Below are 11,593 nucleotides of genomic sequence, written 5' to 3'. Positions count from 1 at the left end.
TTTGTTGTTTCTTGTGCAATGTTTCACATCTTTAAATGATTTTCGTAAGTAAAATTGTTTTAGTACTCCAAATGGCATTTTGTAGCTCTTCTGAGATTAAATGCGAATTTTAATATTTTTTGCATTAGTTATATTACTTCAATACATTTTTAATGTGTGAAAAGTATTTTCATTTACTCTTTTATTTACATTATTTTAATATTATTTTAATAGCTCATTTACTTATTTTAATAATGTATTTAGAAATATGATTTTTTTAACTTTTGAAAACCAATACAACGCAAAAGTTTGAAGTGTTCACTTTCACATATTTTAACAACGCGCCTAATTTGAACGTTGCACATTAATAAACAGCAAAATTTGACTGTTTCATCAGTTTCTTTTATTCATTATTTTTCCTAAACTTCATCAGCTTGACGACCTCAGACAGCACTTCTCCTATGTTATTAATTATTGGGTCTGCGTTCATGAACGAGTACAAAATTGTATCGGGCTTCGACTCGAGCATTGTTGCGAAGAAGTCCAATGTGACTGGGAAGAGCTGCCTCATTTCGGGCTGTTCCTTTGACCATTTGTAAGCTGACACCAACTTTCCAGCGACCAAAACAGTTGGCTGACTTAAGTGCTCGAAGAGGAGCTGCAAGTTTTGCTTCGGGACTTCTCCTAAAGCGTTTTGGTTTAATAACACTTTACCGAAAGCGTTTAACGTTCTAATCATACAAGCGATGATAGCCATATCTAAGGAAGAGAACGCGCTGTCCAACTTCTTCGTTAATTCTTGATCGATTAATATGTTATTCATTATGTTACGTGAGTAAAACATTGCGTTCTTAAATATGTTCCATAACGATTGTCGGTAGTTATCAGCCATATCATTTTTGGAACCCATTTCATTTAATATGAATCCCCATAACTCGGATATATGTATTGATTCTTCGTTCAGTAAATTTGTTTTATATAATGTACTTAAGCATTTAGAATTAGATAATGATGCATGATCTTTAAATTGTAATGATATTGTTTCTCCATATGAATTAATGAAATTCTTAAATTCTTCTTTATCGATACAATATATTACTTCTTCATTCTTTTGGATATAACTTAATAATATTTGTAAAAAACGTAAATATGAACCATTATCTAAATCACTTGAAAAGACATTAAAGAAACCTTTGAATTGGATAAAGTTAAATGTTAAATATTCCGACATAGTATTCGTATGTTTAAAGATAGAAAATATCGAATATAATATATCTTTAAATAACGTTTGTGGAATAGATAACATTTGTAAGATAAACGTTGGCGACGTTTGTAATAATTGTTGTTGTAATGCTAATGATGAACTCGTATGTAAAAATAATTGCCATATCGATTTAGAATGTCGTGAGATATAACTAACCTTTGAATCAATACCTTTTTGTAAAAATGATAATAAATCATAACCTGATAATGCATGAATTATTTTAGAATATTCTAATTCAATAACTATATGAATTAATTTATAAAAGAAATTATGTGCAATTTCATCATCAGAAAATAAGAAGTCAGACATTATCGATTGGAATATTGATTCATTTGCTATTGCTGTAGTAATTCGTTGATATGATTTATGGATTAATTCTCGGATAAATGGAAATGACTTTGATAATGTTTCTTTACTACTTAAGACAATTGTCGATAATGCATGTATTAATGATGATTGACTAAATTCCATTGCTAATGATTCAATTAATTGTTTGTTTAATGAGCCATGTTGTGTAGCTGCTGCTATTTCTTCTTCACTAATATTTGTAACAGAAAATGAATTAGGCCCAACCATAATAAATAATTCGATAAATCGTTCTAATAATATATGTTCTAAATCAATGATTTGTTGGCGAATCTTTGGAAATGTTATTAAATAAATAACTAAAAATGAAAACTTTAATGAGAATCGTTGATTCGTTGAATACATTGATAACTTAATGATATCTTCAAGTGTTAATTTACTTTGTAATTGTTCACCAAATGTCATATGCGTATTTGGTATTTTAGTTTTTAGTAACTTCTTAAATTCATATGGCGAGAAATCACTTAATAAAAACTCTGATGGATTTGTCTCTAATAAATTCGATATTTCATTTAAGTTCTTTGTTAAATCATATCGATGTGAACGACGTGTGAAATCTGGTTTAGCTAAAAAGCCACAATCTTTATAAGTATGTTCTATTCGCATAATGTTTGTTAAGTTTTCATATCCTTCTTGAATAGGTACTCCATATAATATCATATGTTGTATAAGTGTATTCGATGAAATTAATTTATTACAATGTGGTGGAGTCGCTGTATGGATTTTCTTGGGTTTGATATTAGAAATTTCATCAGGCGCTATAATTAATTTGTTATATGCTGTAAATAATTTACCAATTTGTAGTTTTAATGAGGTTTCATCAATTGGTAAATCAGATAATGGCTCTGGTGGTTCAACAGGTTCGCGTGGAGGTGGCGGAGATTCAATGTCGGGTTTACCTTCTTCATGAAGACCTATGAGTTCTCCAACTTGTTGTGGGTTTGGCGGTAAGAAGTCAAGCTCATTTACATATTTGCTCCAATTCATCATGGCTGATTCATATTCAGAAAAGTTACTGTAGAGTGATGGATCGGGTTTGGGTATAACAAGGCGTGAACCCCATGTTAAGTTTTTGCTTAAATGACAATTTATTGGTACATCAGAATCATCAAGGCCTTGGAATTGGAATTTCCCGGATTCATCTATCTCTTCGCCTTTTTGAATAACAGAATCTTGATAGAGAAAGTTTTGAGGACTTAAGGGTGATTTGGTATTTGAATAATTACGGATTAAACGTCGACGAACAATAATATCAGACCAATCTTCAGCGGATATAACCTCAGGTGGGGTATAACGAGGGATAAAATGGGACATAGGAACTGGTAAAGTAGCTTTTTTAATAAATTCATTGATACCCATTTTCCATTCTTCAAGTTTATTAAGATATTCTTCGTTTGAATTGAAATCAGTGATGATAGGCATAGGTGGGAAATCAGTTATTTCACTAATAGTTTGAAGTTGACGATTTAAAATTCGTGAATTTGGTGAAGAGAAAACAGTTGTTGATCCACCTTCAATAGGAGGAGGGAAATAGTCACAACTTGGAACAGTATATTCTTTCCCTATATTTGTTTGGAAGGTTTTTTGTTCCATTTGATTTTTATTCGAAGTACTGAAAATTGAATTAAATCGATCGAATAAAAGTGACATTATCTCTCTTGAAATTTGTTGTTTATTATAATAAAATATAAACAAGTCATTTAAAATAATATCGAAAGCCTGCGTAGCATAGTGGTTATTGCGTTCGCCTTGTAAGCGAAAGGTCGGCGGTTCGACTCCGCTCGCAGGCAATTTTTTAATTTTTTTAAAATTTAAAAAATCTGAAAATATGTAATATAAATCAATTTTGATTTTTGTTCTTTTGTAAAAAAATTAAATCCTAATTTTTTAGTTATTCTAAATGTAATTCTGGTGGAACTCCATTAGGAACTCCTCTTGGTGGTGTACCAGGTCTTTCTGAAGCAAAGTATTCTACATCTCTCCAATCTATTGGTTCTAAAACATGGAATGAACAGAATAAAGATTCATTAACTTCCATCATTGCACCATAATTTTGATATTCATAACAATAATTTGGAGCTGAAAATAATGTTACAATTCCTTGTTCATTGCTCCCGAAAGGAAACTCAAAACCGCCCATCACTGCTTGGTGCGCTCTGCAAACGAGATCAAACCCAAAGCGCTTAAGAAATCTCTTTAATGGCGATACGCCAAAAATATAACTTGTCCCGCGATCATTATCATCCCATTGATCAGTATCTGGATCTGGATCAGACCATAATAAATCGCATAATAAACCTTCTTCTGGGATTTCAGTAGGTCGTTGGATCTTGCGGATGTCATCAAGATCCTTTAAATCTGGTGAAATTCCACCATGAACACAAAAGATTTTGTCATCAACAATTGCTGCAATTGGAAGACAATTGAAAACATCACAAAAACGACCCCAAACATTTTGATTAAAGCGTTCACAGCATTCATCATAAAAACCAAATTGACGATTGATATATGAACACTCATGATTACCTCTTAATAAGAAGAAGTTTTCTGGATATTTGATCTTAAATGCGAACAAAAGGCAAACGTTTTCAATGCTGTTAACACCTCTATCAACATAATCTCCAAGGAAAAGATAGTTTGTATATGGTGGATACTTACATTTCTTAAAAATTCTGTTTAAATCGTGAAATTGTCCATGCGTGTCTCCACAGATAGTGAGCGGTGTTTGAAGTTCAAGGAGAATTGGTTGTTTGAGAAAAATTTCTTCTACTGTGTCACACAAGAAATATATTTCGGATTCTGTTATTGAAGATGGAGTTCCGGGAGCCATATCTTTAATATCAACTATTTTCTTTATTATTGTGTCAATGCGAGAGAGGGCTCTCTTCATTTGCTGTACGTTTAGAATTGGTTGAAGATCGAATGAAAGTGACAGTCACTTTTAATTGAATTTATAAATTTATTTTAAGTGTAAAGAATTCTTGTTATTCCATTTACAGCAATTTGAAAAATATTTTTATTTTGGATTTAACACACAACCTTCAATAAATAAGATCTCGAATATTCGTTAATTAAAAATTTTTATCATACATTTAATTTTTCTTTATACTCACCAGAATGTGCTTCTTGTTTGAAGATGAATATTTCGAAAAAAATTGTTAAATTTTTTATCTTGATTTTTTCAATCATTCTCATAAATAAATATACGCATATATGGAATCAGATTTAAAATCTGAATTAAAATTAAATTTATATTATCAGTTTCTGGAAAAAGTATTTCCATTGAAAAAAATTACATACTGAAAGATCATTCGGACTCCGGATATTATGAATTTTTAACACAAAAAAATTTTTGAAGATGAAATATATAAAATTGAAATATTGTTACTTGATTTCTTTCTCTAAATTTCGAGAAAAAGTAGAATTATTTATGGCGGTTTTTTAACCGTAATTTAGCATTCAAGTATTTAACGGTTAATTATTTTTTGTATATGAAATAATCGTTTGGTCTGAAGATAGCATATTTACGTAACTTTTTCTCAAAATTCAGAAGAAGATACTCTAAAAAATTATCATACATTTTCAAAAAATATAATTAAATAACATAAGTAAGAATTATGGGGAAAAAAATTAACAATTATTTTATTCATGTTTTGAACGTATGAAGAGAACGTTTATCATATTTAATAACTTTACTTAATTTAATTTTAAATTAATATTAACCTCTAAACATTAAGTCGGAACCATTCAAAAAGTGCTCTTTCATCGTTTTGGAAAAAAAAACGTTCTGAATTGTTTAAATTACCGAATTCATTTTCAAAACAAATTCAACTCAAGACGACAAATAAATTTTCTTAAAAACGTTATTTTTGTTTGATTTTTGAATGCATTAATTTTGTGTTATCGATAATGAGTTAAAAAAGAATAAAAAAATGCTAAATGTTTATTCAGCATTGAAGTCATATCTGCTAGCTTACTTGATTGATGCTAAGCACTTAGCGAGCATTTCAGATTCTTGAATTTCGGAATCATCGGTGGCTTGGATTTCTAATGAAATACCGGCAAGTGCATTCTTGAGTGATGCCTTGGTGGAAGCAACGAGCATCTTCCTCTTGACTGGAGCAATATCTGGGGCCCAAGCGACGAAGACAAGTCTATTACGTTGTGTTCCATCTTCAGCAGTGAAGTCGAAATCATAAACGGCATAGCGAACATCACGTTGTGGAAGATCGTCGAGGAAATCATCATATGTCTTCTCCTTTGGGGCTGTCTTTTCTACGACAATATATTCAAGATCATCACTGAATGTGAAGATAACATAACGGTACTTGTGTCCGATCTTGATATCGTTCCAAACTGGCATGCAGTCATCATGAACTTTAATTGCAGTCAATGACATTCTATCAAAGTGAAGTGAGCAGGACATTAACGACCGGGCTATATGTTTGTCAACATTCAATTTTTTGTCAACACCTTCGGAGTGGCTACAAAAAAACGATGCTTATAAACACAAGTTAGGAATTTTTTTGTTTGTCATAGCAACAATAATAAATATGAGCTAACGTAAAGAAAATTTAAACACCAATCAAGTGATTAATTCCTTTCTAAAAAAATTTTGAGTAAATATGATAATGGTAAACTTTGTTTTTTGGTTTAACACAAGATATAACATAAAAGGGTTTCTGCTATATCTCAAAAAATAGTTGATAAGTGTTTGGATGCTCAAAACTCATGAAGTTTAAATACAATAATTTTTCCGGTTTATTTTGACATGTTATTTTGTACAAATGAGCTTAACATAGCTAAACGAACTAGTTTTCAAATCAATACCTTCCTAGGTTGCAACTGATTGATTCATTAAAAAACATTTTTCATACAAACTCGAGTATTGAACATAAAATTTTAATGGTATTCATGCCAAAAGATTTTGAAATTGTACACAAATTATGCTAACAGCTAGGAGATCAATGTTTTTTGATTTGGGATCAATCATATTCTTCTACATCAATAATAAAAATAATCAACCACTTTATTTTATATAATTCTTACGTTTCATGAAGAACAAAGAAAGCTTAACTCATGAATACTGTAAAGATAACTGATGTTATTTACATAGAATTTAATTTTTCACATTATTGTAAAATTAATAGTTTTATAAGAACGAAAACTAAAAAATTAATACTTTATTCACTTATTGGCTTTGTGAGTTTGGACCAACCTTGCGCTTGGCATCTGGGTTGGCAGAAAGGAAATACTTGTTGTAGTGCTTGCGTGTAGCGGCACGTCCACGAAGTGGCTTTGGCTTTTCCATCTTTGGAACCTTTGGAGTGTTAGAACGAACCTTACCGGCTTGTGCGAGTGAACCGTGAACTTTACCCATTTGATAAAAGGAGGACCAAACCGTTCAAACCATAAACCGTTGACGATAAATTATCCGTTTAACGGTTTCTTTAATGATGTTTTGCATAATTTTGTGCTGTTTATTCCCATAATCTTTTTTCATCATTGAGTTTCAAAATATTTTCATTTTTATTTATTATAAAATTACAAAATACAACATAATAAAGTACTTTGTTTATTATTTTCTTTTTTAATTCCATTTATCATATTCAATTTGGGAATTTGAAACTACCCTTAACTTGTTTTTAATATCTTTATATTTATAGCACCCTTCCTTGATCGATCAATCAAAGCTTTCGTTTTTACTTGGCAAGTTCCTTCTCAAATAAAGTATTCAATTGTTGTTTTGACATTTCAAATCTCTGAATTGTATTACAATGTCGACATAAATTTTTTGTGTATTTTACATGTGTAAATCGTCCAAAAAAGATTTTGGAAACAACTTAAAATCTCATCAAATCATGGATGATGATGCTCCGACCAAAACCTACATTAATTCAAGTGGTTTAGAACTAAGTTCTAAATCTCTCAACTTTAACAAAATGATTGTTAAGGGTCTTGATGATTCCTATCCAACTGTATATGTAGCTTTTTATAATAATTCCCGAGTTGCTGTCAAATTATTAAAAAATGTAGGGTCAAATTCAGTGTTTTTCGAAAACGAGGTAAGTGCTCTGAAGTTACTTAGCAGATTTGAATACATAGTTGATTTTATTGATACAATTCATTCCACAGATCAAAGCTATTTTGGCATTATCACTGATTGGCACAATGAAAATCTTTTTGAATATATTCAGACTAATAGTATTTTTGATGAGAAAAAAGCAAGTATAATCATGTTTCAGCTTTTAAGTTCGATTAGATGCATTCATCAGCAATTTTTAGTTCATAGAAATATTAATTTAACTCATATTTTAATCACAAATAATGACCATGACTATCAAAATATTCGCTTGACAGGTCTTTCGTTTACTGCCACGATATCTGAAGATAACTCTCTTCACCAAAAACTTGGGAATCCATTGTTTTGGGCTCCAGAAATTGTTCGTGATGAATCATATTCTTGTCCTGTTGACATTTGGGCTGCAGGACTTATTATGTATTACATCCTAACAGGATTTGTACCATTTAATCCATCTGATCAAAATGAAATGTTTCAACAAATTGTAAACGGAATTACTCTCGATTCATTTCCAAAAACCCCTCAAATTTCGGAAGAAGCAAAAGATTTAATAGTGAAAATGATGAATACAAATCCCAATCAAAGGATAACAGCTGATGAAGCTCTCCATCATAAGTGGATAAAAGATAATTTTGTTTCATTTGGGGAATTTATGATAAAAAAAAACATGAAACTTTATATGCATTTTAGAGATTTCGAATTTTGATAAATGATTGGGAATAAAACTTTTGTGTTTTATTATTTTAATTTTTTTTTAAATTATGCATATGTAAGATTCAAGTTTCGAAACTTTAGTTTAAATTTTTTAGTTATTCGAAAAGAAACATCTATTGTAGAAATAGTTTTTTTAAAATGTAAAACTATACTTAAGTTTTATTATAAAAAGTGATCTTCTTAATTCTTCTCATACTTCCATAATTGGTTATTAGAAAGTTTACCAAAATTTTTTTGACAAATTTGTAAAATCATATGTTTTATATAAATATTTGAAGATTTGCAAATGTTGTAACATAATCTGTAAGTAAACTATTCAAATATAGCTTCATCAGCAAAATAAACGTCTTTCACCTTTTTACCAAAAAGTGACAAATCGATAAACGGTTTTGACTATTTTCACAAAAATCGCATCAATGTTTTGATGCACAAATTAGATATCTGAATGCAGAACTTAAATGATCATCTTATTAAAGGAAAGCCAACGCCAAATTCGATTCTGGAGTTGCTCAAACAACATCCAGGCCCAAAGATTACAATTAAAGCTCAAAAGAAGTTACTTGAAGTACTTAAAGAGTCGATGAACTCAGATGGCTTGTTAAGTATCATTGCCGAAATTTTATTATTACTAAGTAGAAATACATCACTAATCAATCAAATTGTCGATCAAGGACCTGTTTTCTCATCAATTCTTGACAAGATGCTTTCATATGCATCATCATCTAGGAGCATTGATGGAAGTGAGCAACTAATGTTAATAGTTGTATATGATCTTATATCAATATCTCAAAAATTGAAATCACAATTATGCATGTCAATTCATGAATATTTACTAACATCAATTGAACAGTCAACTCTTCATCCAAGTCTTCTTTCTAAAGCTATGGAACTTCTTGTTTGTACTGTTACTCATCATCAAGAAAACCGAATATTTTTTGCGCAAAATACATCGAGAGGGAAAATATCAGCTGTTTTTAACCTAATTTTAACAACAGGAAATCCGATGGTTCAAATATTTTCCGTTGAATTCTTATGGAGAATTGTTCTTCCGATGAAACCATCCAATGAATTCAAAACAAAAATTTTTGGACAATATGGAAATCAACTTTGTAGTATTACAGCGGACAATTTTCGAGATGGAATCTTAGACTTTATAAAGACAATTAATCTCGAAAGAAGAGATAATGATCGAATTGTTCAATGTTATATTAAAAAAGTTATGATTGGAAATAACTTAGGGTCAGGAAAACATACTTTGTATATTGGGTCCGATACAATATTACTTTGGATCTCAAAAAATACCGAATTTTCAATGGGTGATAATGATTTAGAATTAATTACTTTGAAAAGTGAAAATATCTCTGGTTTTGGGTCGAATGAAAAGTATTGGGCAATAGGTATAACAAAAGATTTCGATACATTAACAGAATATTTTATGAATGATGATAAAATGATTGTGTTTATACCGATTGACCCTGAACCAGAAATGTTTAATATTGCACAACAAAGATATGGAACAATTCCATTTCGAACAATACCAAAACCAAAAATAAAAAATATGACATCATTAACACCAAAGCCAAAGAAATCCGTTGAAACTAAAGCAAAATCCAAAACAAAATCAGCAACGCCAAAAGTTAAAAGTGATAAAGTTAGAGTACTTAAACCTAAAACACCTCAAAAACAATCAAAAACGCCATTACCAAAACAAATATTTTATTCATCAGGTAAAGTCAAGTCAACAACACCAACAAAATCATCAAAAAGAGTCAAAAATGAAATCATTGAAATTCTTTCAGATAATAGTGATGAAATAGAAACAAATGAAAATAACTTTAATCAATTAATAAATATAAAAAAGGAACCAAAAGTTGAACCTATTGAAGAAGTTTCAACATCAAAACCAAAAATTATTCCATCGATAAATATCAAAAAAGAGTCAAAACAAAAAAATGAAAGTAAACAGCCAAAGAATAATGAACAAGATGAAGAATCACTTAATGAACTTGAGTTAGATGATGATGTTCCTATTGCAAATATTTCTCAATCATTTGATCTCGATGAATCAGATGATAGTGAAGATCCGTTTTCACAACCAGAGCAACCACTGAAACAAGAAGAAAAAGTAGAAATCCAACAAACAAATGTTACGTCAATACCATCTCCAAAGATACAACAAAAAAGGCGTTTATATACACCAGAAAGATGGGAACTTGAAACATTTGATGAGCTGCGATCATTTGGTAATGCGATTAAAACGCGTTTATCTGAAAAGAGAACACTTTTGAACAAAGCAATCGATGATAAAATCACTGAATCACTTAAAGAAGTTAATGAATTTATGTTAAAATGTGATGGAGATCTTGAAGCACTTCGTACAGAATTCATTGATAAGTCCAGTCGAATATCAGAAGAAATCCGACAAAAACAAGAAACTGTTGCACAACTTGGAGAACAACAATCAGAGCATATTCAACAAATGATTAAAGATTGCCAAAACATACAGAAGAAAGCCGAAGAAATAATCGCAAAGTTTACACAACAAAAGAAGAGTTTGTTAGCAAACCAAGAGAAACATATAAACCTTTTTAGAGAAGACATAAAGTCCGAAGTCAAGAGTGCATTTACAAATAAGAAACGTGAATCTTCAAAGATGATAGTACAAAAGCTCGTTACTTTACTTGATGAGCTTTAACTTTTTTTTTTTTATTTTTTTTCAATTAAACACCAATTTTTTAAAAAAATGCCACCCCACAACAATTTATTTTTTGTGGTAACGAACTTTTTGTGCACAAATTGTAACGTTTTTAGGGTAAATGCATAAGATGAATGAAACGAAAGCGCATAAGGAAACAAACGAAATGTTATCAATGTGCAATTGTTAAAGTGCGCAAAATGAGAAACGGAGCAAATAAATTTGCAATTTTTGAGATATTTGTAAAATTTGGTAATGGATTTGAAGTACATAAAATGTGCTGTTGTGTAGTGGATGTAAATCATTTGCATTTAGTTAAAATTTGTAATTTTTTTTTCAAATGTTATCAAATTTGATTTCTTAAAGTTGTATGGAACTTATGCAAATGTTTTGCACTCACTTTCTATTGCTCATATGATTGCAATAGGAAGGAAAATTGCAAGAAACAGAACTTGAATGGAAATTTTTTTGCTTTTGAATTTGATCGAATACT

At 30.1% G+C, this 11,593-nt stretch overlaps 4 protein-coding genes across 4 annotated transcripts; 1 reads left to right on the top strand and 3 right to left on the bottom strand.

Moving 5' to 3' along the window:
• Window positions 1–382: 382 nt before the first annotated feature.
• Window positions 383–3,202, bottom strand: GO595_010713 (uncharacterized protein; the record flags this gene model as incomplete). The annotated part of the gene is made up of 1 exon (XM_067913422.1): window positions 383–3,202. The coding sequence occupies one exon, from the start codon at window positions 3,200–3,202 to the stop codon at window positions 383–385; it is 2,820 nt and encodes a 939-aa protein (XP_067769451.1).
• A 298-nt stretch (window positions 3,203–3,500) lies between these two features.
• On the bottom strand, window positions 3,501–4,499 carry GO595_010712 (serine/threonine-protein phosphatase alpha-2 isoform; the record flags this gene model as incomplete). The annotated part of the gene is made up of 1 exon (XM_067913421.1): window positions 3,501–4,499. The coding sequence occupies one exon, from the start codon at window positions 4,497–4,499 to the stop codon at window positions 3,501–3,503; it is 999 nt and encodes a 332-aa protein (XP_067769450.1).
• Window positions 4,500–5,582: 1,083 nt separating this feature from the next.
• GO595_010711 (putative actophorin) lies at window positions 5,583–6,989 on the bottom strand (the record flags this gene model as incomplete). Its single annotated transcript, XM_067913420.1, has 2 exons — window positions 5,583–5,986; window positions 6,824–6,989. The coding sequence occupies 2 exons, from the start codon at window positions 6,987–6,989 to the stop codon at window positions 5,583–5,585; spliced, it is 570 nt and encodes a 189-aa protein (XP_067769449.1).
• Window positions 6,990–8,850: 1,861 nt separating this feature from the next.
• Window positions 8,851–11,100, top strand: GO595_010710 (uncharacterized protein; the record flags this gene model as incomplete). The annotated part of the gene is made up of 1 exon (XM_067913419.1): window positions 8,851–11,100. The coding sequence occupies one exon, from the start codon at window positions 8,851–8,853 to the stop codon at window positions 11,098–11,100; it is 2,250 nt and encodes a 749-aa protein (XP_067769448.1).
• Between the last annotated feature and the right edge of the window lie 493 nt (window positions 11,101–11,593).

Source organism: Histomonas meleagridis (genome assembly GCF_020186115.1).
Source record: "Histomonas meleagridis strain 2922-C6/04-10x chromosome Unknown scaffold_61, whole genome shotgun sequence".
Lineage (NCBI taxonomy): Eukaryota > Parabasalia > Tritrichomonadida > Dientamoebidae > Histomonas > Histomonas meleagridis.
Note: the sequence above shows the minus strand (reverse complement) of the source record. Positions and strands in the feature narration are given on the sequence as shown.